This window comes from Alexandromys fortis, unplaced genomic scaffold, assembly GCF_014885135.2.
Source record: "Alexandromys fortis isolate MF-2015 unplaced genomic scaffold, M_Fortis_MF-2015_v1.1 scaffold_100_1_3062724, whole genome shotgun sequence".
NCBI lineage: Eukaryota > Metazoa > Chordata > Mammalia > Rodentia > Cricetidae > Alexandromys > Alexandromys fortis.
In genome coordinates this window covers 1,229,939-1,247,822 of record NW_026067992.1, presented here as the reverse complement: position 1 = coordinate 1,247,822, position 17,884 = coordinate 1,229,939, and the positions used below count along the sequence as shown (strand labels likewise).

The following is a 17,884-nucleotide window of genomic DNA, read 5'->3' as shown; positions in this document are numbered from 1 at the left end:
AGGGAGGGAGGGAGGGAGGGAGGGAGAGAGAGAGAGAGAGAGAGAGAGAGAGAGAGAGACTGACTTTGTTCTGCCTCAGATCTCTGCACCTTGCGGGGATGCAGAAGCCTGCTTCCTTCCACTCTCCAAGACAGGCCATGCCAGAGCTGGCATCGAAATCAGGGTGTTCTTCAAAGGACTGAGGTCTAATAGCTCCACCCCCAGCCCTCTGTGCTGTCTGTGACCCTCAGCAAGGTGTTGGCAATTCCTAGATCATCCTTCTTCCCAGGGTGTACCAGGTACAATAACTGTTTCATGGGGTGAGGGAAAGTCAGGAGGATGCACTGTATGTGACGGTGCTTTGTAAACTAGAGAGGACTGGACAAAAACAAAAGGCTTACTGCCATCCCCTGAACACCGCAGTGTTCACAAATCAACCCAGGATTTATTTATTTTTCTAGCCCGGGGGTTATCAGAGGTGAAATCAGAGACCAGCAGGGCTACAAAGGGCCTCTCTGGCATCTGTCATCCTGCTGGGCATGATGGTGCAAGTTTGTAATCCCAACAATCAGGGTCCCCACTGGGGATCCTGATGCCAGAGGCTCACAGGCAGGCGGGGCTACCCAGTGAGTTCAAGTCTCGCCTGGGCCACACAGTAAGCTCCCATCTCCAAAATCATAATACTAGATGATCATAAAGGTTTTGCGATCTAACTTTTTATGTTTCCCCTCATCTCCATCCCTCTCCCTAAAGGCCAGGGACAAGACAAGAGCACTGCCCAAGGGTGGTCCTGCCTGGAAAGCCTCCATCTGTAGGAAATGCACGACATTCTCCAGCCTGAGTCAGACTGAACACAAACCAATCTCCCCCAGAGGGAACACTGGCGGTAATTAAGTAGCCCTGAAAGATGCTTCCACCTGTACCTACCCCCTTACACTTGTCGCTTTGTCTACCTGAACACACCGCCACCTGGGCCTCCAGCAGCTGGCTCCTTCTTGCGCTGTAAGTGGATGTGCTTCAAGGAAGCCCTCTCGATCGCTCGCGCCGCAGCCAACCAGTTACCCCTCGTTGTGACAGTCTAGGCTATTTGCTTTCCTTATGCACACATCTCTATTCATTCACAGGCTTTAATCACAGTATCCATCCTCTGGAGAACAGAAGCCTCGGAGGTGGCCTCCGTGTTCGTACACAGTAATCGCGTGATGGTAGCTATACCGGCACGCACTTGGCACGCCGACCGTGAATGAAGGCATGAATGCCTCGTACCATTCATTCACTGTGTGTGTGTACGTGGCAGACATTCAAGCCCTAGTTAGAAGAAACAAAAACATGAATATGATCGAGACCAGCCTACGCTCTGGGCTTCGTTTAATTCACAAATAGTAATCAAGTCTTCTATACTGAGGAAAATATATTTAAAAAAAAAAATAAACACATTGCTGAGCAATGGTAGTGCAGGCCTTTAATTCCCAGCATTGGGAGGCAGAGGCCGGCTAGCTCTTTGAGTTCGAGGCCAGCCTGGTCTACATAGCAAGTTCCAGGACGATCTATACAGTGAAACCCTGTGTGTGTGTGTGGGGGGGGGGGGACAAACAAACAATAAAAACACCAAATTGAGTAAGAGTTCCTTACATAGGTTTACGTACGGCAGTTCTGTCTCTGGTTCTCTTGTGTGTGGGGGGTGGGGGGGTGGGAGGGGATTCACAAAAAGGCACTGGAGAGGATGAGAAACAAGTATCTCTTCCCTGGGGACAGCGCCTCACGGAATGGCATAATTATAAACTGTCCTTTGATGACCACTCAGCTCATGGCAAGCAATGCCACACACCTTAAGAACAAGCTGGGCGGGGCTAAGCAATCAGGAAAATGTATGGCCACGGGGTTAAAACTGATACATCACTCTCAAGCTAAATTGTCTACGACAGTGGGGGGGGGGGGACGACAAAAACCCCTCGGATGAACGACGATGCCTGCATCCCTGGCCTTGTCAGAGAAACCCGTGGAAGACACCTGGGGGTAAAACGCCCGATGAGTTCTTGGCAGTATTCTGCAACAAGAGACGTCTGTAGCCGGGTTGAGTCTTGCTCCACAACTAAATCTGCAAACTTGAATGAAGCGCCATGACCCATGCATAAATGGGGGTTACGGCTGCCTATACAATCTCTCACAAAGACCCAGCCCAGCCCCATTTACACAATACAAGAATGCGGACTGTAGTCTATAAAACACTTTGCTTACTGTGCAAAGATAAATTATTATTGACTGTAAATACTCCACTTATAACAAAGAATTGCTGGAATTGGAGCTCCAGAGGAAGCATCTAACCACCGGGAGAATGACTGATAAACCTGCTAAACACCTTACTGGGCACAGTGACTGGTATAAAAACCAGGCCTGGACAGGGCGGTCCAGGAGATGCCCAGAGCACAAAAACCCAGGGCCACAACAAAGGACCCACGCCCAGGAGGATACAAGGTATGGTTTGCTGCTCTTGGCAGGCAGTCCCCAGCGGTCACACTGGTCATTCCTTACACTGCCCTCAGGTATGTCTTAAGGAAGACAGGAATGCCTCATGTAGGAAAAGTCAGCTATATTCCTCTGCCACAAAAGAATGGAAGACCAAGATTCCACAGCCCCAGAAAAGATGATCAAGTGTGGCTTAACAGATGAGAAAACCATGAGACAATTTTCAGCAGAGTTCATTTCCTTTTTTTAAAGATATTACCTTTTTTTTTTTTTTTTTTTTTGGTTTTTCGAGACAGGGTTTCTCTGTGGCTTTGGAGCCTGTCCTGGGACTAGCTCTGTAGACCAGGCTGGTCTCGAACTCACCCAGCACTCGNTTTTTTGTTTGTTTGTTTTCGAGACAGGGTTTCTCTGTGGCTTTGGAGCCTGTCCTGGGACTAGCTCTGTAGACCAGGCTGGTCTCGAACTCACCCAGCACTCGGGAGGCAGAGGCAAGATATTACCTTTTATAGGTACAAGTATTTCACCTACACAGATACATGTACACTGGAAGCGTGCCTGGTACCTGAGGAGGCCAGAAGAGGGCGCTAGATCGCCGAAACTAGAATTATAGGCAGTTGTGGGCTGCCATGTGTGTGCTGGAAATTGAACCCAGGTCTTTTCCACAAGCAGTCAGTGCACTTAACCACTGAACCATCTCTCCTGTCTAAAGAGCTCATAAAAAGAGCTTAAAATAAACCGGGCAGTGGTGACACACACCTTTAATCCCAGCACTCGGGAGTTCAAGGCCAGCCTGGTCTACAGAGTGAGTTTCAGGATAGCCAGAATTGCTACAGAGAGAAATCCTGTTTTGAAAACCAAACCACAAAAAGAGCTTAAAATAATAAAGTTAACTTGAGTTATCTTACATTTATTTAGTAGACACCTACTGTGTACACTTTTTTTTTTTTTGAAAAAGGGTCTCGTTATGTAGTCTAGGCTGGCTACAAACTTGCAGTAATTCTCCTACCTCAGCCTCCCAAGCACTAGGATTACCAGCATAAGACACCATGCCTGCCCTGTGTACACATTTTTACTGAATGCTAGAAATAAGCCCAGGAAAAGAATGTGCTGGGGGCGGCAAGGTATTAGAACGCCAGGGAGGGACATTCTTTCTCCTCAGAGATACAGGAAAGTCACATGGTTAAAGTGACCTTTGAGCAGACAATATGTCCAGTTAGGACCCTTCACCACGTCTGTGGTCTGTGGCCTAGGTCCTTTGTCCAGCCCAGTCTATTCTAGGAACTCCTGCCAGGAACAGTATTGCTTGTTCAGTGGGGTTTGAGACAGGGTCTTAGTTTAGGCCAGGCCAGCTTAAAATCACTGTACAATGACTCAGGCTGGCCTTAAACTCAAGGTTCTCCTACTTCCCAAGTTCCGGGTGAGGGGTGTACCCCTTCATGCCTGGCAAGATAAGGACACTGAAATGAAGAGAACAACATTATGCAGGTTTTTCAAAGACAGTCAGCATTAAAAAAAATACACGTTTTGTTTGTAAATCTGAGATAGGTCACTTACGGAAATGGAAACTATCAAGGTCAGGTGGCCGCCTCTACATGAAACAACAGTGGTGTCTTTTGAATTTTTATGGCAAGTATCTATTTTGTGTATATGCGCACACGCGTGTGCCCAGCATTGATGTGGAAGTCAGAGCACACCTTTGGGGCACTGCTTTTCGGCTTCAACTATGTGAGTGCCAGGGCTTGTGCCAGGGTCATCAGGCTCGTGGGCAAGTACCTTCAGCCACTAAGTCATCTCACCAGCCCCGTGTCTTTTGCAATACATGCGACATTGTATTACTAAGTGAAAGGCTGGAAAGATGGCTCGGTGGTTAAGCACTGGCTGCTCTTTCAAAAGACAGGGGTTCAATTCCCAGCACTCACATGGCAGCTCACAGCTGTCTGTAACTCCAGTCCCTAGGCATCTGGCACCCTCACACAGATATACCAATGCACATAAAAAATAAACTGAAAAGAAAGAAAGCAAAAGAAAATGCCTGTCATTTTTGCTAGGAACAAAACCGAGCTATTACTTACTGATACCACTATAGTCTGCCAGCTATATTTATAGTGGGAGGTAACGCTTTGTCTCGGAGGTTAATAAAAGTGAAGACATCCTTTCATCTCATTCAAGTTCACAGACTCCCCATTAACTGTTTCCATGGAGCGGGGATAGGAAGCCAATAAAGAGAGCAACCCAAGGAAAAAAGAGGAAAGTAAGAAACATAAGTCTTATGTTTAGAAGTGCAAAATGGGACAGGAGAGGCACCGATGTCGTGCATGTCAGGGGTCTGTCACCCCCAATCACAGAATGAGCTCTGAGTTGAAGAACGGCATCTTCTTTTGGAGTAAAAAAGAATGAGTGAAAGAGGGGACGAGACCATCATCCCACAGGCTCCTGGTGAGGTAGATGACCCCACGTTGGCGAACCTGTAAAGACAGCATCAACCCCATTCGGGTCTCTGTTGTCCCAAACCATATGCGTGGAAGTACATAGCTACAGGTGTGAGCACGGTAGAAATATAAACACAGATGTCTAGGAAAATGTGCAGGGAGGAATTATTAGTGATTGGCATGCAGAATGCTTTGACTTCTATGTGTTTCCAGCCATGGAAAATGCACAGAAAAGAAGCCCGACAGCGGTGAGGAGACACAGGGTCACACGGACATCACAGACTACAAAACAGAACTCCACAAGGCCCGTCTTTAAGGTTGCACAAAAGAGTTCGGACTCAGAACCAGATGTAATCAAACACAGGAAGTAGGTACAGTTATTAACCCCAACTGGCATGCTTTTACGTAGCCGGAAACTGAGACTCATTTTCCAAAAATGACTTGCCAAAAATCACATAGCAGGAAGTCTTGAGGTAGAATCTGGGTGTCCTAGGCCAGTTGAGCAGAGAATACGGTTCTGGCCGAAATCAAAGGTTTGTGCTGGCCTGACCTTGGTTAGATTTCAGCTATGCTGGTGGTAAACTTGGGAAATTTTCTGAGGTCTTCCACTCACTGGACTCAACAGCATGGATCTAGTCTTCAAAGACAGCGGGATGACACTCACTGCCCTTAGGAAGGGCTCTAACAGAAGGAGAATGCACAGCCTCAGGCTGTAAGGCAGGCAGGCAGACAGAAGTGCTGAAGGCTCAGATTGGAGATCTCTGGGGATTCTCAATCAATAGCTCTGAAATGGGACCAGAAAGTCTAAATTTTCCTAATGCTCCCCAGGAGAATTCAAAGGACTTAACATTCGATGGCAAGTTCTTCGTCAGACAAGAGGGGCTCAACAGGCTTTGAGAACAAGGAAGAGGCTCAGTGTCCAAGAACAACAGTAGAGCCACAAGACCCAGGACTCACTGCAGCTCCAACAGGCCTCCACAGAGGATGAACGGCCCAACCGCTGAGAATCAAATGAACTTAGCACAAGGAAAAATGTGCAGAGAGACCCTACTGCCCACTGTGTATAATGTCGTCAGAGACAGAGCAAACTAGAAATCATCTTGGATTTCGGAAGAGAAAAACAACAGGACTAAGTGCAACTCTAAGGAAGCGTCCAAGCAATGGGGGAGGGGGCGACGCAGTCACATTCGCAATGATCTGGCTGGGTGAACTGGCATTCACGGATCAGAAAGTCACCGCTTCCAAATAGCCTCCTCAGGAGGTATAAGGATTGCCTAGAAATATGGTAGATCCAGGAGCACTCACTCAGTACTTTGAAGGGACCAGATGGTGCTGACTGGGCTAGCTGGGGACAGCCAGGAACCTATTCTTAGAGTGAGTGTACAAGCCGGAGCACAGTGCAGGGGCAGGGGTGGCAGGAGGTCACGACAGACCCAGGTGGATTTCTCAGCTTTTCCTCCCCATTTTAGTCTCAGACTCCTGCTAAGGGTTTTTAAGAAACGGTTGGTAGGTTTTAAAGAAAAAACAAACAATGGGGCTTCAGAGATGGCTTTGTGATTAAGAGCACGGTGGTTATTCTTCCAGGAGACCCAGGTTCAATTCCCAGCACCCCCATGGCAGCTCACAATTGTCTGTAACTCCAGTTCCAAGGGAATCACCTTCACGAAAACATATATTCAGGTGAAATACCGATGGAAATAAAATAAAAATAAATTATTTTAAAAAAAAGAGGTTCAGAAAGAAGCAGATAGCAATGAATGGGCAAAGAGATCACCCCTGCTCTTACAGGCAGAGCAAGGCAGTAAGTGGAATATTCCCCAGGATATAGGTCCAGTTGTCTGAGCAAAGCATGAAAGGGATGAAAGCCTTTGCAACCGACACCAGGGTCTAAGGGATGGACCAGCAAACAGCAGCCGGTTTAAACTCAAGCTCTGTGTGATCATCTTAGAAGAACTCGACCCCTCTGCACCTCTGTGCTCCATCTCTAAGATGGCATCTGCTCTATCTTGAAAACAGATGGACGGGACATGTCCTTCAGGTTGTCGGATTACAGGAACTGACACACTTAGGCAATGGAGCTAACTTCAGAGCAGGTACACACTACACACTTACAAATATGGAGTTAACCGTGCTCCCTTGGCCACTGCCTGTATCCTCGGGGCTACTGCAAACCGTACTCCGTGGTTCTTTCTGGAGCGAGGCTGCGGGAGTTATTCCAGCTGAAGTTCACTGGGTTTTTCTAATACAGCATGTTCCTCCGAACAAATAATAAAATCATGTCTGTTTCTTTTCCAGGTACCAAATTAATTTTCCATGTAGGCATCATGCAGAAAGGGTGCACTACGGCTATCCGTGTATAACACGTTATAAAAACGAAGCGCACACAGCCAGCCAACAGCAGAAGGAGGCTGGAACTACAGACAATATGACAGCTTCTCTGTGATTTTCCCAATCAAGAATTAAAATAGGTGATCTTGTCACAGAATAAAGCACTTGAACTCCAGGGGCTTCAGCAATCACTCACAGAGGCTGCTTGTGCTGCTTGCGGACGAGAAGACTCTAAGCTCAGCACAGATGCGGAATCTGTGATTTGTCAAAAAGCAAGCCCTCCTCCCTGGATCTCATACTCCTAGTTTTAATGGACTTGAGGAGGAGAGGCCGTGTCTTCGGTCACTAAAGTCTACTACCTGCTCTTCTTTGTTCCTTTATCCTACAAACTGTCAGTTTCCTCACCTGTGAAATGGGAACAGGCCCCTGCTCAAAAGCCCCATGGAGCTCCTGCCCTGAGAAGGTGTGGTCAGCAAATGAGAGCTACTCTCTTGACCAGACCAAGACACCAAACCCTTGTCTGGGGGTGACTACATGTGCCTTGCTGCCTCTTCCCTCTCCCGCACACCTTCCCTTGCATGCACGTTCCACAGAAACACCACCAGTCTCCATCCAACCTCACCAGGGAATGCAGGCAACAAAGATCCAGCAGAGACTGAGACTGTATGCAAATACCAAATATTATTAAAACATTAATGAACTCTGGCCATTTCTCTGAATTTTGATAAACAGTGTTTATTATGTACTGCCAACCCCCTCACACAGTCTGGGCTCTCAAATATGAACTAGATAATAACAGCAATCATTCTCCGAAAAGAAGATGGTGTAGAGAAATGGAAGTCACTCTTGATGATGCCAGCTAACACCTGCCTCCAAAGGAAGCAGAATGTTTCCACAAAGGACAGATTCCAGACTCTCCCGTGACCCCGCAGTGGGTGGCTGAGCCTGTGCGGATTCCTGCCTTGAGGGACACTGGGCGTCCTACTGCTGAAGGGTCACTGATAGCAGCCGTCTGTCTACCTCCTTCACTGGACTGCAGGAAATCCCCTCCAAGTTAGATGGAAAGATGGGAAGCTCCTGAGACCTCAGTCCAAGCTAACAAGCTTGTAACAGATAGGGGCTTGCCTGGCCATCATCCCGGGGCCCACAACTGCCTGCTACAGAGGACGCATTACCCACATTCCCACTAAAGAGGTTTAGACAAATACCTTTCCGTTTCATCCTGAGAGGATAACATTTTTTAAGCTGCAGGAAAATCCTGAGCAGGTGCAGCTCAGATAGATAGAGGCAGAACAGAGCCCAGAACTAACCCCCCACAACAACTCCCTGAAATGAACGCCTGATGCTACCCACCCAGTGACACCTTAACAAGCTGGGGGCATTGAGACACCTCATACGCATATTCATAAAGGACTCAGCAAGTGAAATAAGGTGTACAAAAGGAGATTTCTGTTTCTTAAGTCCAGAAGGAAAAAAAAGAAAACCTGCTTTAGAAACAGCAAATCCACATGGGGACCCTGGCTGTCGCCAAACCTTCACTTGTCTAGAACAGCCTCATTAAAGGAAACCAGGGGATTGGAAAATGAATGCAGCACCACACACAGGCGAGCTCATTCTGCCATCTGTCTGGTAGTATCCAGAGGGGCACAGGGCTTAAATGACACTCCTGAATTCTCTCTCCTGCAGGTGGAAATGCCAAAGTCCCGGGGGGGGGGGGGGGGGGACACGCATCCCTTCCAAGGTCAACAGGCTGAAAAGGAAGAGAAGGCAACCTTGTTTCCCTGTCAGCGCGACGCCACTGGTGACATTAAACACGTGCATAAATTAAGCACCCTGGAATAACTTACCCTTTGTACAAGGCTTTAGACCTTATTAAGTCACTGTGTCGGATGAAGGAACTGCGCAGAAGTTCCTACTGAGCCAGGCGTTTAATCTTACCCTCCCCATCACCTCCCTCTTCCTGATCCATGACTATCCACCCTCACCTCTTTCCAGTGACGGTCCTAGGGAAGGGGTGGGGATGGGGGCTATAATGACAGGCGGTGGTTAGTAATGACAAAGAGAAAGGCCATGATCAAGCAACTTAAATAACTGCCCTGAGCTTTCGGTGTCCCATCCTGTGTGTCGTCCCCTCCCCACCCCACCCGGCGCCCAAGTCTTCCTGACAATCACTGGTTTGGTTTTTGGATGCCCCGGCTTTGTAAAGGGTTTAACCTCCTTTGTGAACGCTGACTCCCACCACATGTGAATTGAAATAAAAATTCACTTAAATAGTTGAACAGTCAAAAGAGCTCAATAAAGATCTTTTCAACCACATTCACCTTCTAGAATACCTAGAATACACTTGCGGGGTGAGCAGCAACAGGAAAACATAGTCCTGTGTTTAGCGTGGCCCGTCCAACTTCCTAATTCTTCATAGTACCGGTGGGTCACATTCATTCTGTATCTCTTAGACTTGGACAAGGGAGGAAGAGAATCTGGGAGGGAATAAGGGACCTCGGGAGAGACACAGCAACAGTGGGCGGGCTGGTATCTCATTAGATCGCAAGGGAATGCAAAGACTTCTGTCCTATGGCCAAAAGGCCTTTGCCAATCACATTTACCACTATCTGAAAAATTGACCGTGGAAACGTTCGTAGAGCACGGCTCCTCCAGTCCAGTTCTGCTGAATGTAAACCACGGGGCCACCACTGCTGCATGACAGCGCTACACTCGAGGTTCCCAGCAGCGGATGCTCATTCTACAACTCAAAAGCAATAATCCCACCGCAGGACGCCAGGGATGGGGTTGGTGCCCCGGGAACCCATAATTTTCCTTTACCTTTCAGGGCCGGTAGGTGAGGGACTGAGGGATGCAGTGGGGGGAAATTTTCTTACACAAGGCTGCTCAGAGTGGGAAAGTCTGTGCACCTCCTGGCCAGCATTAGGACAATACACAAAGACCAGGGGGGGCACAACGCTCCTCTGCGGCCAGAGCTCTGAGCCCGGACACTTTCGAGCAAGGAATTTGGAATTCCAAGCTCAGCAACAACCCGGAGAAGCACCGGAAATACTTCGGACCCCTTCAAAGGGAAGTCGATTTGCAAATCAAAGTTGCGGCAACTCCGGGCACCCGGACTACTTCCGCGGGTTACTCTGGAACACCCAACAAGTTTGGCCACCCAGGGCTCCGCGTGGTAGCGCCGCGCCGCAACCACGACAGAAGCAACTTGTCGCTCAGGCGCGGGTCGGCCTCCTCACGCTGCTAGGGCCGCCCAGGCTTGCAGGGGACCCGGTGTCAGCCGGCCCACGCCGTTTCAGGGGCTCCCCCCAGCCGGGAAGTGTCTCCCGTCGCCGCCTCACCTGCCTGGCGGCCCCGCGGTCGAGGAATCAACAAAAGAGAGGACAATCGAGAAGGAGAGGGGCACCCCGCGCCGAGCGCTGGCAGGAACGGAGGGGGGCGGCTGGGCTGGCGGTGGAAAGGAGAGAGAACCTCGCGGAGCCAGGGGTGACACCCCGGGCAAGCGCCGGAGCGGGGACCAGGGCTCCCACCCGCTCCATCACACCCGCGCGCACACACGCACAGTCACACACCTCTCTTCCCCACCCCCCCGCCCGCCTCATCCCTCTCCGTACCCAGCATGGAAAAGATGAAATCCTTGGCAGTGTGAATCTCCAGCGCTCTCTGGTCGTCGTATTCCCGCTGGTCGTGCCTGGTGAATTCCTGGATGAGTTTGTTCAGTTCCTCCACCCGAGCTCCAGACCTGAAATCCAGCTCCGGGAAGGCAGGCTTGTTGTTGCAGCCCAAGGAGGCTGCCTTGCTGGCGGTGGGAGCCGCCATCTTCATGCAAAACGCGCCGAGCGGCGGCTCGGCGGCGGCCGCGGCACCCACCCCCGCCCCCCACCCCGCCCCGGCCTCCCGGCGCGGCTGGGCAGCCCGGCCCGTGGGCGGGAGGGTTGGCTTCTGGGCGGGCCCCGCGTCGCGCTGCGCTCCGGGCGGCCGCGCTCCTTCGCGGGAGGAGCCCCGACTGCGGCGAGGTGCGCGTGTGGCCCCGGCACCCGGTCTCCGGTCCCCGCCCGCTGCGCCGCTGCGGGGCCCCTACCCTCCCCGAGCCGTGCTGGTGGCGGCGGCGGCGGCGGCTGCGTCCAAAGAGCCGAGCCGAGCCGAGCCTCCCCCAGGGCAAGGAAAGTGAAGTGGAAACAATGTGAAATTCACCAGCGCCGAAATCAACAAGCTGCCGGCTCCCGTGTTACGGAGCCAGCACCAGCATTCCCATTTAAAGGGACAGCGCACCCGGTGGGAAGAAAAAAAATAATAAATAAATGGCAGAGGTTCCCGCGCCCGGATCACTTGCCAGTCTGTACTCCAGCCGACGCGCGTGGTGTGGACGCTTTTCTTTCTCCACCACCACCCCCTTTAGGGGCAGGGCTTGCCCAGCGCAGCCAAGGAGAAAGGAGTCTTCCTACTCTGATCTTAGGGCGGTGTCCCGGGCGAGAACGTTTCTGTGGGCGCGTTTCTAATCTCCAGCCCACGAACTTTAATACCTTTAGATGGTGGGGAAATGTAAAATGTATCTTCTGTCCTTTTTCGCCCAGATTGCGGAGAATGATAAAATTAGCGAATCAGAAAAGAGTGTCCATCCCGCCGCGGATAGACACTTCCAATTAACCACTCAAGTATCTCTTTACCTTTGCCCTAGGTAATTAGTTTTCCTGGATGACAACTCATTCAACTTAACATATAGTGCCTTAATGAGAGCCAACCTGCTCGAGCATATAGAAGGGGCTCCAAATGCGGGGGTGGGGGGGGAGGAGAGGGAAAACAATGAAATGCCCCAGGGTATAAAGAAGATGGGAAAGGGAGAAACTCTCCCTTTTGGCTAAAAGAATTTGAGCACTCTCTGTTAGCCAGACCGGAATGACAGGAAGTGGGTGGACAGGGATCAGCCAGAGGACTTGCGCCCCCACCCCACGCCCCTGGTACTTAGGGCTGTCACGACAAGACTGGTGCAGTCAGATCTTAGTCCTCTAGACAGGATGGCAGATGTGGTTTTAGTGTCCCTGTGATTCGCACACTCAGGAGGCTGCTGACTCCTAGAAACAAAGGTGAATTGTTCTCTTGTCTCCATCCGGGCCTGTGTTCCCCACCTGAGTTCTCATCCCTGAAAACTCCACAATCTTGTAAAACCTGGAAAGGACGTCTGGGCTCTGCCCTACTTTCCCATGTGAAATAGGATAATAATAATGACATCGTCATAGGCTGCTTTAAGAATTACGGAAATAAGACTGGATGACCAAGACTTAGTATAAGTAGCGATTAGCTGCGTCAGCTTCTGCTGTTGATAAAACTTTCGAGTGTGTGTGTGTGTCGTCTGTCTGTCTGTCTGTCTGTCTGTCTGTCATGTTTCCCTGCATGCAAGGGCACTGCATTCTTGCCTGGTACCTGTAGAGGTCACAAGAGGGCATCAGATCCCCTGGAACTGCAGTTCCAGATAGCTGTGCGATGCCACGTGGATGCTGGGAGCTGAACCCTGATCCTCTATAAGAGCAAGTGCTCTTAATTGCTGAGCCATCTATTTCTCCAGCCCCTTCCACAGGATCTTTACAAAAGTCATTGCTCCGCACTTGTTTCTGCCTTTTCTTGTGATATTAGCATCATGGAGATTTGCAGCGGAAATTACTCTGATTCTAAGTTAGCTCTGGACTTGGTAGTTTTGAATGGCAGGGTCAGTGATCTTTCTTGTCAGCCAGATCAGAATCCTATGAATCATTGACCTCCAATGAACCTATTTATATTGACAGTATTACTGAAATGTAAATATCTTACAGGTCTGTGTTAAGATGGCATATCTATCTCTCTGAATTGTGAGAAAGAGAGAAGATAAAGACATACTCCTCGCAGACTATTGGAAGATGTTTTGCCCTCTGTCCTACTACACTGCAGTTCTCCATCACTTTTCCAGACAACTGGATTTAATAGTTCCTGCCACTTCTTAGGTCCTATTATTTTTCCTTGATTTTTTTTTAAAGACCAAGTCTCACGATGCTGCTCTGGCTGACCCTGAACTCACTATGTAGTGAGGTTGACACAGAACTTCCTGTGAAGGCTAAACTAGCCTGGAACTCAGAACCCTCCTGCCTCTGCCTCCTGAATGCTGAGATTACAGGCATGTATCACTATGCCTAACCATGTTGTGGTTTTAATTAATGAATGTGAATGAACAGACATCATCCCTCAAAGCCCCAGAGATCATTGTTCAGGTGAGAGCAACCACACAGGACAATGTCAGCCACCTATGGCTTTCCATCATCACTTAAGAGCTGTTATCAATGAAATGGGCAGTGGTGGTGCAGGCCATTAATCCCAGCATAGGAGGCAGAGGAAGGCAATCTCTGTAAGTTCAAGGCCAGCCTGGGCTACAAAGCAAGTTCCAGGACAGCCAGGACTGTCACAAAGAAACCCTATCTAGAAAATCCAAAAAGAAAAATAATAATAAGAAGAAAGTTGCTATAAATGAAGAGATTTCTCCTTGAGTCAATTAAATTAAATGCTTTCCCTTTTCACCTCTGCTTGCTATCAGATGTCCGAGAAGAAACAGGGCTAGAGGTGATGAAGAGCAAGAACAGCTCCTACCAGAGTCGTTGCTGTTCGAGCCTAGCGATAGGTCTGTGGACGTGACGGAAGAATCCATCATCTAAGTAAACACTCAAGCAGGCTTTCTTGACGTGTCCCTCCAGCTGCAAAGCAACCAGAAGAGCTCCATGTTTCCCACGGGGGAAGGGACCTTGTCCTTCTTCCTGGTTTCATGTGTACGTTGAGAAAGAGGTCTCTGTGTTTGCCCCTCTAGAGCTGTTTGTTTTTAAACACAACTCTGAAGGTTCATGGCAAACCCTCAGCCGTGAATAGCTAGACTGTGCGGAGTGTGTATTAAAAATAGCAGGCTCCACATCCACATGATAAAGGAACAGAATATAATTTTAGCCAAAGTTTGTCTGGCCTGACAGGGATTTAAATAGCAGTCTAGGCTACAAGATGTGGCCTTCTTGGCCAGGCGGATGTTCAGTAAAAGTCCAACAAGCAGAAATGACCTAGGTTTCTTATGATTTCCAGAGATACACAGAAAAACAAAAGGCAAACATCGCAAGCATGTTGATGGCAGAAGGGACTTGGGAGGTCAAGCCCATCTACCATCTTTATAGTGCAGATAGGAAAATCAGAGCATGGAAGAGGAAAAGAACCTCGCATGAGGTGTGGAAATAGCACTGTTCCTATCTTCATACTAGCTTCGAATTTAGTAAGTAATTACTGTATTTCCATATTGCCGGAGGGCAGAGATGTCCCCATAAAAATTGCAATACCATGATTAAGGGGGATGCGGAAGGAAGGGAGGGAAGAAGGAAGGAACGAAAGAAGGAAGGAAAAGAAAAAAGAAAGGAGAAGAAATAGCCTTTGGGCAAAATGCACTTACTTCACTTGAGACTGAAATATTAATAAACCAGGAATTACTGACATTTGGAATCATCTGTTTTATGTTTTCATGTCATAGATGCATAATTAGGACTTGAGCTAAATCCACCCATGAGGACTGTATTGGAAAATGTGCCCCCATATACTCAGGTATTTGGACACTTGGTTCCCAAGTGACGGCACTGTGTGGAGAAGCTTGGGTGGTGCAGCCTTGCTGGAAGACATGCTTCACTAGGGACCATCTTTGAGAGTATATAACTTTGCCATACTTTTAATTCTCTCTTTCTGCTTCATGTCTTCAATTAAAGATTGGAACTCTCAGCTTCCTGCACTTGGTCTGTGCCTGTTGGCTACTACCCTTCCATCTCTGCAATTATGGATTTTATCCCTTGGAACCATAAGTGAAATCTTTCTTCTTCTTCTTCTTCTTCTTCTTCTTCTTCTTCTTCTTCTTCTTCTTCTTCTTCTTCTTCTTCTTCTTCTTCTTCTTCTTCTTCTTTTTACCTTTTTTGTTTGTTTGTTTTCGAGACAGGGTTTCTCTATGGCTTTGGAGCCTGTCCTGGAACTAGCTCTTGTAGACCAGGCTGGCCTTGAACTCACAGAGATCCGCCTGCCTCTGCCTCCCGAGTGCCGAGATTAAAGGTGTGCACCACCACCATCCGTCTCGCAAAATCTTTCTTCTATAAATTGCCTCAGTCATGTATTTTGTAGCAATAACCAAAAAGGAACTACGACATAATCCCCTCATCTCTTTCTCATATGTGATAAGCAGTTGAACTTGGTTTCTTACCCAAAGGTAGGAATAGTCTGTCCCAAGACAGGTTTGTGATTTTCCTGCCTCACCCCCAGAGTACTTGGGATTACAAGACAGTGCCACCAGCCACAGTGAAATCTCTTGAATTTCCAAACTCCTTTGATGACGATCGTGAAGAAACCAAGTCACAGGAAATGCTGGTGAGTGGTGTGGGGAAGAGGAACCCTTATTCATTGTGGGAAAGTAAGCTGGAGTAGCCACTGTGGAAGTCACGCGGAGGTTTCCTAAAAGCCTAAAGATAGAACTACAGTATGATGCAGCAATAGCACTCTGGGGTACAAATACAAAGAATGCTTTATGCTAGCACAGAGATACCTCTGAACCCATATTTATTGCTATTCTAGTCACAGTAGGTAGGAAATAGACTCGGCATAGATGTCTGCCCATCAGCTAATGAGCGGATAATAGAAAAGTGGTCCACACAGACAATGGAATCACATTCTGCCATAAAAAAAAAAAAATGAAGGCACTGTAAAATGGCCCAGAAGTTAAGAATGTACTGTGTGTGGACTGGAGAGATGACCCAGTGGTTAAGAGCACTGACAGGTCTTCCAGAGGACCTGGGTTCAGTTCCCAGCTCCCACATAGCAGTTCACAACTGTCTGTGACTCTAGTTCGAGGGTTTCTGACACCCTCACACAGACATAAATCCAGGCAAAACACCAATGCACATAAAATAAAAATAAATAATATATATTTTTTTTAAAAGTGCATACTACTCTTGCAGAAGACCTGATTTCAGTCCCAACACCCACATCAGGTGACTCACAGCCTCTTGTAACTCCAGTTCCTGGTGATCCTGTGCCCTCTTCTGGCCTCCAGAGACAGTACACACACACACACACACACACACACACAAATACACAAATTCTTAAAAACAAAAAAGTTAAATCCTTTTTTAAAGGAAAAGAAATGAAATAAAATTTTCAGAAAATGGATGGAATTGGAAAATACTGAGTGGATAATGGAGGTTCAGATAATTATCTCTCTCATGTGTGGATTCTAGCTTCTAATTTTCATGGGTGCTTACATACAGGTGATTGTGTATAGAAGCCAGGAAACTAGAAAGGAGCCCATCAGAGGATAAGGAAGAGTCTGTATGGGATAGTGATGTGGGATTCCCCTCTGTATGCTGTGAATATGTTTTGTAACCACTGGTTAATAAGTAAAACTGTTTCGACCAATGGCTTAGCAGAGAAAAGCCAGGCGGGAAATCTGAACAGAGAAATAGAGAGGAAATGGTCAGAGTCAAGGAGAGGCCATGTACCTGCCGAAGGAGACAGACTCCAGAACCTTACTGGTAGGCTACTGCCTTGTGACGATACACAGATTAATAGAAATGGGTTAATTTAAAATCTAAGAGCTAGCTAGAAATATGCCCGAGTCATTGCCAAACCGTGTTGTAATTAATATAGTTTTTGTGTGATTATGTGGGTCTGGGCAGCTGGGAAATGAAAGAGCAGTCTCCGGTTACTGGAGAGGAGCAGGGAGAGAGCATGGAAGAACATGTGATACAAAAATCAACGGGGGAAGTGCTAAGGGTCAAGAGGAGGGAGTGAGGTGAGGGGGAGAGGAAGGCCCACTGAAACTAAATACGTATGAGAATATTAGAAGGGAACCTGCTACAGAGTAGGCCCATTTAAAACGAAACAGAAGAATCTTCCTCAAAACACTCAAGTCTCTACTTGGGACAAACCGGGCAGGCTTTTCTCTGTGAAAACAGGCCACTGCTATGTCAGGGAAACCCCTGCCCACCAAAAATATGGCTGCGGATCTTCCCTAATACTTGATCTCCACCCGTCTGGACATGCTCATGGTCCTATGATTCTGAGAACCTCGCCCAATCCCTTCCAGTTCTCTACGGAAACCACGCTGTGGGCCCAGAGTGTCTAGCCATGAAGAAAAACCGACAGCCGTGAGGTCTCTCAGCCTAGCCTGTTGTTTCAATCTCTCTTTCTGCTGTACTGTGGTTGGAGGAAGGGAAGAGAGAAGCTGTAACTGTGGGGAAAGAAACAAAAATTAGAAATGTGTGCGACAAGATCAGATAACACTGACGAACACTCTTTCCGTGGTGGGGGCATGACAGGTCAGCAAAGCACTGCTGAGGAAGCTGCCTCGGTTTCCCTTCATGATGGGTTTCTGACACTATTCCCCTTGCTGAGATAAGATGCGCTCAGCAAGATGGCGTGAGTACTGTCATCCTTCCATTTGCTAATGGCCCTCAAATCCCACTCCCTGGGCGCTCACTCTCGGAGACCTGTATCAACTCTCATTGCCTTTATACTTTCTACCGCAGCCTTGATGCTCAGGCTTCATAAAAGCCGCCTGGTGTCTTTTGTGTCTCCCTTAATGTCTGTTTTATATGCGTGGTAACTGTGTATATATGATCGCCGATACATTCCCAGTCCCTACTACTGAATCT

At 48.3% G+C, this 17,884-nt stretch overlaps 1 protein-coding gene across 1 annotated transcript in view; it reads right to left on the bottom strand.

The window, feature by feature from the left end:
* Mb21d2 (Mab-21 domain containing 2) overlaps nt 1–11,519 on the bottom strand; it is a 98,032-nt gene extending 86,513 nt beyond the window's left edge. The window contains exon 1 of the mRNA XM_050159956.1: nt 10,817–11,519. Coding sequence (XP_050015913.1) covers nt 10,817–11,027 — 211 coding nt within the window. The 5' untranslated portion in view covers nt 11,028–11,519. The remainder of the gene's footprint in view (nt 1–10,816) is intronic.
* Between the last annotated feature and the right edge of the window lie 6,365 nt (nt 11,520–17,884).